General features: G+C 45.9%; 1 protein-coding gene across 2 annotated transcripts in view; it reads right to left on the bottom strand.

Moving 5' to 3' along the window:
• The window catches only part of GALNT17 (polypeptide N-acetylgalactosaminyltransferase 17), a 444121-nt gene that overhangs the window by 15642 nt on the left and 412093 nt on the right, over positions 1-16386 (bottom strand). For both annotated transcript variants that reach the window (XM_060649143.3, XM_060649144.3), the window contains exon 9: positions 13456-13551. In XM_060649143.3, coding sequence (XP_060505126.1) covers positions 13456-13551 — 96 coding nt within the window. The remainder of the gene's footprint in view (positions 1-13455; positions 13552-16386) is intronic.

Raw genomic sequence — 16386 nt, 5'->3', positions numbered from 1 at the left:
CACAAACGTATGGCCAACTAATCTTTGACAAAGCAGGAAAGACTATCCAATGGAAAAAAGATAGTCTCTTTAACAAATGGTGCTGGGAGAACTGGACAGCAAAATGCAGAAGGTTGAAACTAGACCACTTTCTCACACCATTCACAAAAATAAACTCAAAATGGATAAAGGACCTGAATGTGACACAGGAAACCATCAAAACCCTAGAGGAGAAAGCAGGAAAAGACCTCTCTGACCTCAGCCGTAGCAATCTCTTACTCGACACATCCCCAAAGGCAAGGGAATTAAAAGCAAAAATGAACTACTGGGACCTTATGAAGATAAAAAGCTTCTGCACAGCAAAGGAAACAACCAACAAAACTAAAAGGCACCCAACGGGATGGGAAAGGATATTTGCAAATGACATATCGGACAAAGGGCTAGTATCCAAAATCTATAAAGAGCTCACCAAACTCCACACCCGAAAAACAAATAACCCAGTGAAGAAATGGGCAGAAAACATGAATAGACACTTCTCTAAAGAAGACATCCGGATGGCCAACAGGCACATGAAAAGATGCTCAACGTCGCTCCTCATCAGGGAAATACAAATCAAAACCACACTCAGATACCACCTCACGCCAGTCAGAGTGGCCAAAATGAACAAATCAGGAGACTATAGATGCTGGCGAGGATGTGGAGAAACGGGAACCCTCTCGCACTGTTGGTGGGAATGCAAACTGGTACAGCCACTCTGGAAAACACTGTGGAGGTTCCTCAGAAAATTAAAAATAGACCTACCCTATAATAGACCCAGCAATAGCACTGCTAGGAATTTACCCAAGGGATACAGGAGTACTGATGCATAGGGGCACTTGTACCCCAATGTTTATAGCAGCACTTTCAACAATAGCCAAATTGTGGAAAGAGCCTAAATGTCCATCAACTGATGAATGGATAAAGAAATTGTGGTTTATATACACAATGGAGTACTACATGGCAATGAGAAAGAATGAAATATGGCCTTTGTAGCAACGTGGATGGAACTGGAGAGTGTGATGCTAAGTGAAATAAGCCATACAGAGAAAGACAGATACCATATGGTTTCACTCTTATGTGGATCCTGAGAAACTTAACAGAAACCCATGGGGGAGGGGAAGGAAAAAAAAAAAAAGAGGTTAGAGTGGGAGAGAGCCAAAGCATAAGACACTCTTAAAAACTGAGAACAAACTGAGGGTTGATGGGGGGTGGGAGGGAGGGGAAGGTGGGGGATGGGTATTGAGGAGGGCACCTTTTGGGATGAGCACTGGGTGTTGTATGGAAACCAATTTGACAATACATTTCATATATTGAAAAAAATAAATATATGTGCATTCTTAAAAAAAATTAAAAAAATAAAAAGTCATATGAGTGACAATCCAATATTTTATTATTCCAGCTATATAGTTCCAGCTTTGGACATAAGGAACTCCTTTCGGGGTGGCTCCTACGTTCTATTGAGAAGACAACACCTTTTGAAGAGCACTTCCTTTTATTCTGACACCGCCCACAAGGTTTTCCAGGCTTACCCTGTATTTTCCACTCCATCCCTGGGGTCATCCAAAATCTGGGTGCTAGATGTGTTCACACAACTGGATTGTATTGCTTCTAGACGCTCTCAGAGCTAGGAAATATACGTATGTACACCAACCCATAGGCACATTTGTTTTTATGCCTACATTTTCTACAAATTTATTTCTACACCTCGCTCTATGTTTTATACATGTATATTTATATATTTTTACATGCACCTATAAAATAACTTCATCCTGATCCCTCACATTGCAACTCAACATTCATTCTAGCCATACCCTCTCCTTATTTATAACCTCTTTCTCTGACAGCAAGAGACCAGGTTCCCAGTATCCATACTTTCTTTTTCCTTTTTTCTTTTTATCCTCAAGTTAGTTAACACACCGTGTAGTCTTGGCTTCAGGAATAGACTCATCAGTTACATATAACACCCAGGGCTCATCCCAACAAGTGCCCTCCTTAATGTCCATTACCCATTTTCCCCACCCCCAACCGCCATCAACCCACATTTTGTTCTCCGTATTTAAGAGTTCTCCGTATTTATGGTTTGCCTCCCTCTCTGTTTTTGTCTTATTTTTCCTGCCCTTCCCGTATGAACATCTGTTACGTTTCTCAAATTCCACCTATGAGTGAAATCATGTCCGTTATCCATACTTTATATACTTACTTGTTCACATACAGTAGTTTCAGAATTGTGAACCCAGACTCCTGTGGAAAACAAGCTTACTGACTATAATGCGTTATTGGCAACGGTTCTTTTTTCCTTTAAGTTTCTAGAATCCAGTCAAAACTGTCCAAACTGGTTCCAAGCCATTGAGATTGGCGTTATTCTTCCCCATCCAACAGTGCAGTTATGTTATTCATTTAGTTGGGTGAATTTTTTTTTTTCATTTACTGTTTGCATCCTATTGTGGGTCTTCTTCCTTACATCTTTGAATGTTGAAATTATTATTATTTCTCAGAGATTCTCAATATTACGGTGGTTCTACAAGTCAGGACTTGACAGCAAACTGCGCTCAGAGGTGTCACTCCCCTTTGATTCCTTATTCTGCTCCCACGTTCTGTCCACCCTGTTCTCACCCACCTCCAGCAGGTAACCAATCTCATCAGTTTCTGGTTTATCCTTCCTGAATCTCTTGCACAGATGAGCAGATAAAGGTATTTACTTTTCAGAGGCCATTTGTCTTAAATAACGGTTAGCATAGTAAGCATCTTCCTTTGTACTTTGCCTTTTGCATCTAACCGTATGGGGAAATCACTCAGTATCAGTTCACAGGGATGGCCCATGTTATGCCTACGAATAGGCATTAAAGTGGTTTCCAATATTTTGCAACTGCAAATAATACAGGAGTGCACATGTGTGTTTTCACATTGTTGGAAATGTATCTTCAGTGTAGATTTTTGCAAGTGGATTGCTAGGTCAAAAAGTAAGCATACTGTAGCTTTGGTAAGGATTGCCAAACTCCCTTCAAAAAAAAAAAAAGGCACCAATTTGTATTTCTATAGGCAACCTATGAGGCTGGAGTTTTCTCCAGAACCTGGAACATGTTCTCAAATTTTTTAATTTTTGCAAATATGCAAAATGTGCAAAAAAAAAAAGGTGAGGAATGGTTTCTTGGTGTTATTTTGCTTTGCACTTCCCCAATTATGAATGAGTTTGAACATTTTTTTTTTTGTACATTTAGGAGTCATTTACGTATCTTTTTTGGCAACGTGTTTGCTTGTGTCTTTTTCTTATTTGTCTATCAGATTTTTAGTCCTTTGTTCCTCAATTTTTAAGAAACCTTTATACTACAAGAAAATTACTCTTTGTGGTACGTGTTACAAATATTTTCTCCTCATTTGTCAGGTATTTTTTACTGTGTTTGTGGTATTAAGTTGCCATGCAAGTTAAAAAAAATTTTTTTAATGTAGTCAAATATATCCATCTATTATTGTCTCTGGGTTTTGAGTTTTACTTTTCTAGTATTTATATAGTTTCATATTTTACATTTAGATTCTTAATCCATTTGCAATTTAAGCTTGTGTAGAGTATCAAGGGTGGGTCTGATTTTGTCCCTAATCAGATTTTAAATATGGCTACTTCTTACTATCCCCATTGTCATTACTCAGGTTTAGGTGACTGACTTTTGTCAAGCTCATCATAACAGTCTCATAACTGAAGTTCTTGCCTCTAATTTAAGAGCCTCTAATCTGCAACTCAAACTGCAGTCCCAAGTGATTCCTTCCTAAAAACGAATTAGATCAAACCCCAAACTTCTGCTTAAAAGGCTTTCAATATTTCAATGGCTTCTGGTGGGGGCTGGCATAAAGCCTAAGCTCCTTAAAGTTCATATAGGATTGTACACTACCTGCCTCCTGCCTATTGACCCGGCCTCACGTTTGGTCACTCCCCACCTCATGCTCTGCATTCCAACCTCTTTAGTCTTGGAGACTCAGTTTCCCCATCTTTAAAATGGGAACAATGGAAGACCTATCAGAAACAATGCAAGAAACAATGAAATTCTGTCAACAAGGTATTGTGAAATTCCAGGGAGAAGATTCCGAGATTTGGATATTTCGTTGTCTTATAAAGGAGGCAATTAATAAAGAAATACAAGAATAAAAAAATAGCATGAGACTTTGGTAGATTATATATTCTGAAATATAGTGATTTGCCTATCAGGAAAATTATATCTGCATTTATATTGTTGAGTTGGTCTGAAGATAAAATAAATTAGGAAAAAAATGTCACAAATTGCATAATATTGACCATTAAGGTGAAGTCTATAGAAATTTATTTGATAAATAAAAAAAAAATACTGGTGGTCGGACTTAGCCTATCACCGAGCTCTTTTATATAATAACACCTTAATTAACTATGAATTCCTAGACGGTAGGAGTCTCCATGTCTCATCCATCTTTCCAAATAACCCGCTTTCCAGGTAACATTGCCTTGAAGAACTGAACCAAGCTAGAAGTCTAGCTGAATGATGGAAGGCTCATGTGTCCCAAAACCTGAGAACTGGAAGGAACCTTGGATATCACTGATCCAATCTACTGCTTGCAAGGTATACGAGGATTTGAGGTGCTCAAAGTGCCTGGGGATGTTCAAGTTTTCACTGCTATTTGTTACTGGTTTTTATAGCCTCAAAAAGTAGAATACTGTGTACCTAACTGACTCTTGGAAAACTGAAGCTTTCCCAAGGTCTCACGTTCAGCACCATGGACATCATCTTTATAGGACATGTGCCGTGGACCTCGTCTAAGAACTTTTCATCGATTAGCTTGTTTAACTGACATAGCATCTCTATGAGGTGGATACTATTATGATATTAACATTACAGAGGAGGAAACTGAAGTACGAGGAGCTTCAGTGTCTTGCCCAAGATCACAGCTTAGAAGCCAACCACACACAGAAAGGTACCTCTCAGCATCACCATGGAAAAATTAACTTTGATGTGAGGTGAAGTATCATTTCCTGATTTCCAGTCTCGCTAAGGTGCAGAGATCAGAGATCTCCACTTAGCCATGCATGGCTCTCGTTAGCTCCTACCCACCTTGGCACTGGAATTAGGAGCCTCATTCCCAACAGAGAATGCCATGACAAAAAGTATCTGGAGTGCGAGCATGGGCCTTTGGATGACCATACGTCCCCCAGGTTGAAATCTCCTATCCTGTGCATGGCCAAACCAACCATTTAAGTAGGGGATAATGAGCCTGAGCTGATGAGAACCCACATCCTTGTGCACGAAGCCTTCCTGCAAGGCTTCTTGGGAAGGTGTTCAGTTCTTGGCTGGTTGACATTTCCATTTCCATGGAGGGCCACAGATTCAAGCCCTGCAGACATTTAATGTTGGGAGCAGTATCAGGAAGGCAAGATAAGGATCTCTTGAAAAGTAGGCTCCGTCACCTGGCACTTGGCCCCTGTAGCTGCAGGAGGAAGCCAGGAGGCCATGCAGGGCAGCACTCTCAAGAAGGGGGTTGGTGATGACACCACCACGGCACAGAGAAGTCTGCCAAAGGCCCTTTTCTGGAACCAATGTCAGTGTATATGGCACCCTTGGTGGTCCCCATATGGATGGGATTCCAGAAAGTTGTCCCAAACCTGGCACTTTGCACAACCCCTACCTTCTAACCCAGGCAGGTGGTAGGACGGTAGATAAGAACAGTCTAGAACATTGTGCTACTGACATTTGGTCTTCCTCTGGCCTTCTCTGATGGGAACTCAGACTTCGGAGGCCCTGACATCTTAGACCAATGGCCTGAGCTGCACTAGCAATAAACTCTTCAGGATCTGCCCTTAACTCTGACTGGCCAGGTTCTCAGACCCTCTACATTCTGAACAAGCAACGTCTTTGAAAATAACCATTCGACAGACATTGCTGTTCCAAAGAAGCGCTGAAACTCTCAGCACTAAATGGCCAGGGGGTGAGGCTACTGTAATGTTTTCCTCTTTCGCCGCTGCACCTGGTAGTGCTAAGGCACTGAAGACCTTCTTCACCAGTAGGTTCCACCTCCCTCTTCTTGTCCTTCAGAAGAAGGGATGTTATTAATTCAACGATTTGTGAACAGCCTAGGAAGGCAACATACTTCTTTGAAAACGCAAGGGCTGGAAGCCCACCTCGGAAATGATCATAGTTGTTTTAGGATGGCGAGATTACGGATGATTTAAAAATTTTTTTTCCAAACTCATTGCAATGCTGTTGCGTCTTTAGTAGAAAAGGAAAAGATTAGCAGTGACTTTCTTTGAATTTAACAGCTCTGGGCAAGGAAGGGAGAAAGGTTCAGTTGAAAATGTGGTCACCATCTGACTATTCAGTGTGAGTTTTCCTTATTCCATACCTAACATTAACACAAAATCTACCTGGATCACTTTTTGTGGCTGGAGAAAAAAACCCACTAAACTTCTAAGCAGACATAGAAGTTTTAACTAAGAATCTCTCCTGGAGGGGCACCTGGGTGACTCAGCCATCTTGAGCGTCCGACTCTTGATTTCAGCTCAGGTCATGATCCCAGGGTCGTGGGATCAAGTCCTGGGTCAAGCTCCATGTTGAGCATGGGGCCTCCTTGAGATTTTCTATCTGTCTCACCCTTTGCCCCTCTCCCTCCCTCAGTCTCTCTCTCTCTCTCTCTGAAATTGAGAAAGAAAGGAAAAAAGAAAAAAAAAAGGATCTCTACTGGAAAAGAATTCTGATTTTCTGGAAAGAATAGTTCATCAACCCATTCTGGCAAGAAAGCAGTAATACAGTAATTCCTCCTTAACTGTGGGGTCCTCCTTAAGCAAGATAAAACTCACGTGCATTTACTTCCGAATGCCATTTAGGAAATCGGGCATTCCTGCTTCCTGTACGTGGACCTCAAGACCCACTTGTCAGGGGTAATTTAAAAAAGTGAACTGGGGATTGGAAATCAAACAGGGAAGCAAAGCTGAAGCCTCGGGAAAGTCTCAGAAGTGCAAAGTGCATGGAGGTCTACAGAGAAGGTGGGCACCAGGGACGCTCACAAAGGCTGGATGGAGGCAGGGCCTGGAAGGCAGGAGCTAACAACCTGGAAATAATAAAATCAGAAGCAGTTTGAATATTTTGAGAGAAGACGAGTCAGAAGAACAACAACAACAACAAAAAAGCGCTTAATATTCCTGCTATCTGCAACGAGGCAAAATGAATTTATAAAGTGTTGCACTGGGACGCAAGGAGAGGGTTTTTAAAAATACCGCACAGATGAGAGATGGAAATGAATGGTACAGAGACTCGGTGGTGTCACATTTCAGATGTGTCAAAGAGCGCTGGCGTTTTCTCTCCCCTCTCCTCTCTTTTTTGTCTCTGCAGGTTTCCTTAACATGGGTAGCTGCCCTCCCTCCTCCAACCCGATTTTCCCACAAGGTCTAAAGCTCCCCAGCTCTGGCCTCATGATGCTCTCCAGGAACTGAAAGGGATTCCCAGGCCTGCTTCTTACCAAATGCGAGCGGCCCGTCCCCCAAGTCACAGGTCTGTTTTCTGGGGCAAAGCCATCCTTCCGGGGGTGGTACCCTCAGTGCGCTCTCGACGGTTCCAGCCCCTGAGCCCCAACGCTTATATGACTTTGCCTGGAAGCCAAGAGGCTGCTTGGATGTCATTAACTTCCGCGTTTTCCGAGTGCCTTCCGCGTGCTAATAGCTGTGGGAGCCCCGTCACTCCAGGGGGGCACCAGCGCCTTCCTGGCACAATGCATCATCGTGACAAGGTGTTTGGATGATGTATCACTTAAAAGATGAAGCCATCAAAGAATAAGTCGAAGATCAGATTAAATTTAATTACAGGATAAAAGAATTCTCATCTGTCATTCTGGTGATGAATTCACCGAGGGCAAGGAATGGGAGCTTCTCTGAAAAGGAGGGGGAGGAAGAATAAAATGTATTGACGGGGGTGGGGGGCAAGCAGAAGAGAGACCTCCGATACCTCCCTGGAGTGCAGGGAGTCACAGGGGCCCTTGGGACAGAGCCTGACACCCCCCTCTCTGATACACACCTCCAAGAATGTTCCGCCACAGCTAGGGGCTGTTTCACGGGGAGCGCCTTGAACGCCCAGGGGACCACCGACTCCAACCTTGTGCTGGCGTGCCGGCTGTGGGCCTCGGCTCAGGGAGGAAACTGTATCAGAACTGTTGCCAGGTGGGCCGTCCCAGGAGGTGAAATTGGGCCTCAAATTTGGGGACAGAGGGAAGGATTAATCACGAAGGGGCTCAAGGGACTTTTGGAGGTGGCAGGCCTCGATTGAGGTGGGGTGACCTGATGGCATGTGTCAGGGAAACCTTGCAGTTACGCTAATAAGAATGAATTTACCGCAAAAATGAAAAAAAAAAAAAAAAAAAACCAACCCCGATTATATAGAAGTAGGAGTAGTATTATAAACCGGAAAGAAGAATTCGGTTGGGACACTGGGCCTCACGTCGGGCAAATACAGATGTATCTGACCTGTAAGTCACACAGCCTGGCCCGTAACGGACGCCCAACAGACGGTGTTGACTGAGACAGGAAAACACTTGGAGATGACAGCATGCAGATTCTCAGGCCGTAGCTTCAGGAGGTCTGGGGTTGGACTCACAGGCCAGTCGGCTTTTGTGACACGCTGTTGGTGGCTCACGCTCTCTGGACCACACCCGAGATGCTCAGGGGGGAGCCCCGGCCCCTCATCCTGGCACCCAGGGCTCTCAATACCCTGTCCCTATTGGTTGCCCTACAACAACCATATCACTGTCCCCCGAACATGCCATATGCACGTTCCCCCCACCAACCTCCATGCCTCTGCCCTTACCTCTTGCCTAGCATTGTGTCCGTGCTCAACACAAGTCCTTCCACCACGCCTTCCCGTGGGCTAGCAAACCATGGGCGCTCACTCGAGGGAATGAGACGGGCTCCCCAGAACGCGCCAGATGCCACAGCCCAGGGTTCACGACCAGGAGTCACAGGACTTGAGTTTGAAAAATGTCATGGCACTACCTGAACCTCAACGTTCTCATTTTGTAAAATCGGGGGTGGGGGGGGTGGGGGGAGACCTACCCACCCGGTAGGATTAAACATCACTAAAAACAGAAATGGGTTTACGGCCAGCATGAACAATTTTTTAATGTTTATTTATTTATTTTGAGAGAGAGAGAGAGAGAGACAGCACGAGCAGTGGAGGGGCAGAGAGAGAGAGGGGGGGCGAGAGAGAATCCCAAGCAGGCTCCACGCTGCCAGCGCAGGGCCCGACGCAGGGCTCAAACCCACAGACCGTGAGATCATGACCTGAGCTGAACTCAAGAGTCAGACGCCTAACTGACCGAGCCACCCCGGTGCCCCTATCGCCAGCATTTCTATTCCCTGTCTCCGCCCAGCCATGGCTCCGGCCCAGTGCTCAGGGCTGTGCCGTGAAGCTCTGGGCCACAGTCCGTTGGGACCTCAGCAACAGCTCAGTGGCAGGGGCTCAAGAGAGCAGCCCAGAGCCATTGGGGCTGTGAAAGGGTAAGAAGGATGATGCGCATGTGCCTGGGGGCCCCTGGGGGCAGCACTGCCCACCCTTCTCTCTCCTTGCCCTTGGTCCTCAAGGGAAATCAGAAGGAGTGGCCGGGGGTGGCTGACAGGTTGACCAGGTGGATGGGGAGGGAGCAGGAAGGGGCTGACAGAAGAGGCCAATCTCATGGCTGATAGGCCTGCAGGGCAACCCCCTGACCTGGGCCCAGATCGGCAGCCTGGAGCCGGGTGGGGGAGCCGAGGGCCTCCTTAGACAAGAACCCCGGCTCTCAAGGAGGTCGAGCTGACACCAGAGGCTATTGCTGCATCGTTGACACCCCATTTTTAGGTAAAACTTGAGCTCGAAAAGAAACGGGCACGTGTCCAATCCAAATTAGTGAGCGGACAAGAGTGAGGCTGGCCAGCAGCTCGCTGACAGACACTTGTGAGAGAGCAGGCTCTCCGAGTGGCAGGGAACCTTTTCCATTTTGTTGGCAAACACATGTTGGAAGACAGGAGATCACCCTCCTCGGTGCTTATTTTCTCTCCGTTTAATTGCTGTCGGATAATAAATTACGACCGAGAGTCCATTGATTAAGCTCACGATGTCCGTGGAATGCCACTTTCTTCTTCTGGGAGTTGCCTCGTTCCAGGAGCTTTGACTCAGTCTCTGTTTGCCCAAAGCACTTCACGGAGCGGTTTTAAAAGATGCCAAGGCGGGTGGGGAGCTCGCTCCCAGCGCGGAGGGAGTGGTTTTGCAAGGAGGGGGAGGAAACCTTGATGAGCGACGGTGGGGGGGGGGGCAGCCTGGCAGCTGGAGAGAAGTACCCAGGGTGCCTTCTCAATTCAGAACATGTGGTAGAACAGAAGACAACATTAGACTTATTTAAAAAAATCAGCTGATGGGAAACAACCATGGTCCCCTCCTAGGTGTTCATCCCAGCGCTGGGGCGCGGGGAGGGGAGGGGGGGCGGTCAATGGACAGCCTCCCTTGCTTTTTCATTCTATAATCCGCTAAATGGGAGAATTCATTGGGAAAAGCCTTGTGTGCAGGTGGAACCCAGGAAAGATGAATTCCGGAGCCGCACCGGGAAGCCCTCAGATCTCTGGGAGACATTTATTAGACCACCTTGATTCCTTTTCTCGTGCCCAGAGGTTGGCTTCACAGGCCAGTTTTTGATTATGCAGATATCTAAACATGACAGGGTCTGTTATGCCACAGTTAGCAAGTACTTAGCTCAAATGTCACCTGTTTGGAACACTGGGTGGAGAAACCTGGGAGTTAAGTATTTTTCCAAACGCTACTCCTGGCATCTCCCGAATGACAGTCACATACAGCAGTGTGGCTCAGAAGCCGACATCCCCAGGGCTTAGCGTCCAGGCTCCCGCTGCCCTCCCGGCGCGATACCACCATGTCCCGATGTCCCCCTCCCGGCCAGCTCACCCAGCACCAGTTGGGCTCGATTGCCAGCTTGTCATATGGCCTGTCCCAAGATGCGGCCTCTTAAATGTCTGACTTGACCATCCCTTGCAGGCCACGGCTCCCCACCTCCACTGCCCGGGTTGCCAAGGCTTCCAGGGTCCTTGTCACCTCCAGACCCTGCGAGGGAAGAGCTGGAGAGTCAGCGGGGGCCGATGGCCAGGATGCTTCCGTAGCATCCACCCCTCTCTGAACTCCTCTGAGAGTTCAATCAATGTAAGCCCGATCTAAGCCGTCACCACCACCCGCCCGGCGCCCCTGGTGGTTCCCTAGTACCCCCAGAGTCGAGTCCCACACTGGTCAGGCCAGCATCGTGGCATCATCTGGGAACTTGTTAGAAATGCAAAATCTCCCCTCCCACCCCAGGCCCCCTGACTCAGAAGCTCTGGGGGGGGGGGGGCAGAAGTTCAGAAGCCAGAAGGCTTTCACAGGCCTTCCACGTGATTCTGCTGCACCATGAAGGCAAGGACCTGTGTCTCGGAGCATGCCTTCTCTGGCCTTGGGAGACCCACCTCTCCATCCCCTTCTGCATGATCTCCCAGCCAGCCCTCCCCTTTCGCAACTCTGAGCGCCAGCCATGCTGGGCCGCCTTCTGTGTTCCAGCCCCCGGGCTATCTTGTTCTTTCCACACTTCCTATGCTATAGAGTCTCCTGTCTCTTTGTCTCTTCCCTCAAGTGGAACCCATCTGAGAGCAGGGACCAAAGCCTACCCACCGCCATATATACTCGTGACCAGCACCTGCGGTCAGTGAGAAAGATACACTCGTTGAGCGAACGGATAAATGAACGGAGACACTCCCTGGATTCGTTAGTCCCTAATGCCTTTGCTCGGAGTGCCTCCCTGTGGAGAGCCTGGTCGCTCTCCTGCTCCCCACGCGTGCTTTTAGCCAAGTAAATCATCTTGACGTATATGCGTTGGGTTTGAACGTAGAGCACTTTAGTCAGGCTGGAGGGCGTGGGTTCTCGTCTGCTTTGCTCACAGGCACTCGCTCCTCTGTGCCTCAGTTTCCCCATGCTGCCTGTCTACCCCCCAGAAGCAAAGGGCTCAGGATTCGATCTGGCTCGCAGTACCCATTATCTACCTTCAGAGGACCTGTCACACACTGAAGGGATGCTGAGGGTCTGGACTATCAGAACTCCCTGCCATGGGGCAGCCCGCGTGGTTCAGTCGGGTAAATGTCTGGCTCTCAATTTCAGCTCAGGTTCTGATCTCACGGTTCATGGGATTGAGCTCCACGTTGGGCAGCTCAGAGCCTGCTTGGGATTCTCTCTCTCCCTCTCCCCTGCTCGCGCTTGCTCCCTCTCCCTCAAAATAAATAAGTACACTTAAAAAAAGGGAAAGAACTACCTGTCATGATGGTAGAGAGAACACAATTCCTCTCCTTCCAGGTATTGGCTTAACGGGAAGCAAAAGTGCCAGGAACAGAGGAAACCCATGAGCCATAACGAATGCCTGCCTGAACGTGCGTGCGCGACTCCTGAATGTGAATTGGCAACTGAATGTCTTTGGGTTCACGGAACAAGAGACGGACCAAGGGAGCTGACGGGGCATTTTGTCCAGTGTCTTCCTATTACAGAGGAGCAAACTGAGATCCAGAGAGAGGGAATCACTGAGTCTGGCTCAGAATCACCTGTCTGGTGCTCCACGAGGACCGCGTCATAAATCTTTTCCCCGTTTGTAGCCTGCCTTTTATTCCTATTAGTTGACATGAAAAAATGTCTTAAACTTTTGTGAATGTCAAGTCTAATGACATTTTTGGGTACGTTTTCTCCCAAATCTCAGACAATTTCTGCCAAGCTCTTTATTCACACACATGCACACACATACATACGTAAACACACACATATGCATACATGTGCACACACACCTTGGGTTAGCACAAAGTTGCCAAGGGAAATTCATCGACTAGGCTCTATTTTCACAATGTTGGTCGAATGTGTTGCCCTTTTTGAGTTATTCTGTGTTCTCCTGAGAAACCGGAGAAGGCGTGTGTTCTCTGAAATGTTACTACCGGCACGTTTCTCTTCCCCAGTTAGCACTTAGCTTTTGTACTTACAGACCCGGTCACACTTACCACCCAGCTGGTCCTTCGGGATGAACATGTCAGGCATGTTCTCATGAGGAAGTCTGTTATTTCTTTGAAGTACGCGTAAGCGGGCATATATAGTTATGATTAGAACGTATGCCCATGTGGCAGATACTTGCCTAATTGCACATGACTCTGAAACGTATTTACATTCTCTATCCGGTATGCAGTGTGCCCATTGATCCTCTTAATATCTGTGCTGATGCAAACACTCATGAATCTTTTCCCAACTGCTATGCAGGAACAACCAGAATGCACCCCACCCCCCGCCCTTCTCCTTAAAATCTCGGAACACAGAACAGCTACAAAGTAGAGAACAACAGACGCCCCACAGATCCTCTGGAGGCTGGTGATTTTACTCCTCCTGGTCAGAGATGGGCTCCTACCTGGGGTCCCCAGCCATGGCATGGGTACAGTATTGCTGTATGGTTCTCCAGTGGCCCCTGGTCCAAGCAGACGTCTTTAGCCTTGTTGTTTCGAAGCTGTAGGAATAGGCAAAACATCATCCATCAGAGCTCATCTGGTGGAAATTCCGCTGCCCAACCCTTGTTCCGCCAAGACTTGGTTCGGACTTTTCTGTGAGGTGATCTTTTTGGCAAGAAAGACAAAGTCCTTCAACGGATGCTGTGGGCATGAGCGCTCTGCCTGCGACACCTCCTAGCCCCTGCTGACACACAACTCCCCCGTCCCCAGCACAGAAGAGAAGCCTAGGGAACATCTGGACATAGGAACACCAGTTACCCACTGGTTATCCAGAGTGGGCCTCGACACCAACACTGCTTTTAATAACCCCGGGAATCATGGGTCAGTTTCTGAAGTCACTGCTGGCATGGAGGCATTAAAACCAGTAATCCCCCAAACCAAACAAAAACCCTGCCGCCGAGCAACAATTTATTTATATATTTCTGTACTTATGTACATATTCAAAGAATACTTACTGGATGCCTAGACGGTGGCAGGTACCATGCTAGGTGTTTGGAACGCATCTGTGGCAGAACGGACCAAAGTCCCCAAGACAAAAGCCCTGAACCTAGCTACGCACATCTCTTTGGGAAAACGGAAGAATTTGTTGGAACCTAGACTGGTGTCCATCCCACCTGCCATGTTGCAATCTCAAACCGGTGGGAAAACATTGTTGGTCTTACACTCTGTCTCCTCCATGGAAACCAAACTAACCAGAGACAAATCAAGAAGGGAGGCAAGGGGCACTTGGCTTCTGTGCTCCCAAACTGTGTTTAGGTTCAGGCAACTGAGCAGAGTTTCACTGCCTTTTTTTTGTTTGTTTTAAAGATTACAAAAATAACCCCATCCTACTGAGATATCTTGAAAACTGTAGAAGAAAGTAACAATCGCTCACCATCCCTTCCCAAATTCGGTTAATTTTTTTCCCTAATTCTGAGACAATTTCGTTTTGTTCAAGTTGGACCATAATGAGCAACTGTGTAAAGCTTGTTCACCCTTCAGGTTTTATTAAGAAAATAATCCTAGAACTGCGGTTATGGTAGCAGAAGGTAGGGCTGCCTTAATGTTCTTAAAACCTGCCGTCCAAATCCTTTCCAGGAGCTTCAGACTAATTTCTATTCCCATCCACAAGGTATGTAAATACTTATCAGTCCCGAGTTTCATGCTTTAAAAATATTGTGTTGGTCAAAGTATACAAACATCCAAACTTAGATGCTGGGGAACCTAGTGCACAGCATGGTAATCATAGCCAATAATACTGTATCACATACTTGGAAAATCACCCAGCGATTAGATCATCTTAAATGTTCTCATCACCAAAAAAAGAGATGGTAATTAGGGGATGTAACAGAGGTGTTAGCTAACTCTATGGCAATAATCACTTTATAATATGTAAGTGTGTCAAATTAACATGTTGGACCCCTTAAGCTTATATAGCTTTATATGTCAATTATATCTCAATAAAGCTGGAGGGAAAAAAAAGAAAGCTGCTTGGAAGAAAAATTCTAAAGAAATTGGCGGGGGTATTGCTTTAAACCCAAGTTACCAAAAATGTATGCAGAGGGGTAGAAGTGATGAATCAGATATGTTGCACAAAAGGTCCCAAGCAAGAGATCTCTGCTGAGTCGCCTTGGAGCCCCGTGCTGTGTTTTAGTTCTTTTGTAGATGCTTTGAGGACACGCTCACTGTCGATGCTTTCAATGAGGCAAAGGATAAATTACGTGGAAAAAAACCCCAAACAAACTTCTGAGTCAAAAAGTAATTCAGAAGAATTAAGATGTTGAAAGTGAGAACATCTACCAAATGTATTTTGCTTATGTCTTTTTTTTTAATGTCTACACAAGAGCAATATTATAAAAATGTGTCCAATGGAGTCTAATGAAGCTTTTAAGAGAAGGATAAAATAAAAATTACAGGTGATAGAGAATATTGTTTTGAGAGGTGAGGAAAGACATTCTTGTTTTTATGAATTTACAATTAATAGGAAATTGGAGAGTTTCAAGTTTAGCAATTCTTTCCCTTTTTAAGAATTATCTGCTTATTTCCCCATTGGGATCTCCGGTGGTTTTATTGTAGATTTAGAAGCGCTCCTAATATATTAAGGTATTGTTTTTATGGCATATTTGTTCCCTATAATGATTTCAGAATGCCAGGCTTTTCAATTTTGTTTCTAATGTTTATGCAAAGAAATCTATTATTCAGTAACTTAATAAATATTATGGAGGGCCTCATACGTGCCTGGGACTGTGCTAAGTTCAATGAATGCAAAAATAAACAACACAGTCCTTGCCCTGAAACAGTCCATGGTCTGGAGAGACAGACACAGGAAGAGCTCGTGCAAGACTGAATTTTTGCCAGGACAGCAACGAAAACACGTCTCCATTCCATCTGTATATTATTATATTGCTGTATATTATTATGCTGCACCTGTATGCTTTATGCATACCGTATGTGCATGGTCTTTCATATAAATAATGGTAAGAGAATAACAAAGATGAATAAAATCAAACAAGGGGCAGAGGCACTTCAGGCCACGAGGGCAGTATGAGCCAACCACAGAATTTTGACCAAAGACCCGGTGAATGTTTTTGTGCTCACTGAGTTGCTTTTACATGTGGAAAAGCAGTATCTCATACATGGAAGAATCAGGACATAAAGCGGGCACGTGTCTTTCTTTAAAAATTATGTTAAGGCAGGGGCGCCTGGGTGGCTCAGTTGGTTGAGCGTCCGACTCGATTTTGGCTCAGGTCATGGTCTCACGGTTCAGTTGATGAGTTCAAGCCCCGCACGGAGCTCCCCGCTGACGGTGCGGAACCTGCTTGGAATTCTCTCTCTCTCTTGTTCTCTCTCTCTTC

Source organism: Panthera onca, chromosome E3 (genome assembly GCF_046562875.1).
Source record: "Panthera onca isolate mPanOnc1 chromosome E3, mPanOnc1 haplotype 2, whole genome shotgun sequence".
Classification (NCBI taxonomy): domain Eukaryota; kingdom Metazoa; phylum Chordata; class Mammalia; order Carnivora; family Felidae; genus Panthera; species Panthera onca.
The sequence above is the reverse complement of the archived record's forward strand: the minus strand, read 5'-3'. Positions and strand labels throughout refer to the sequence as shown.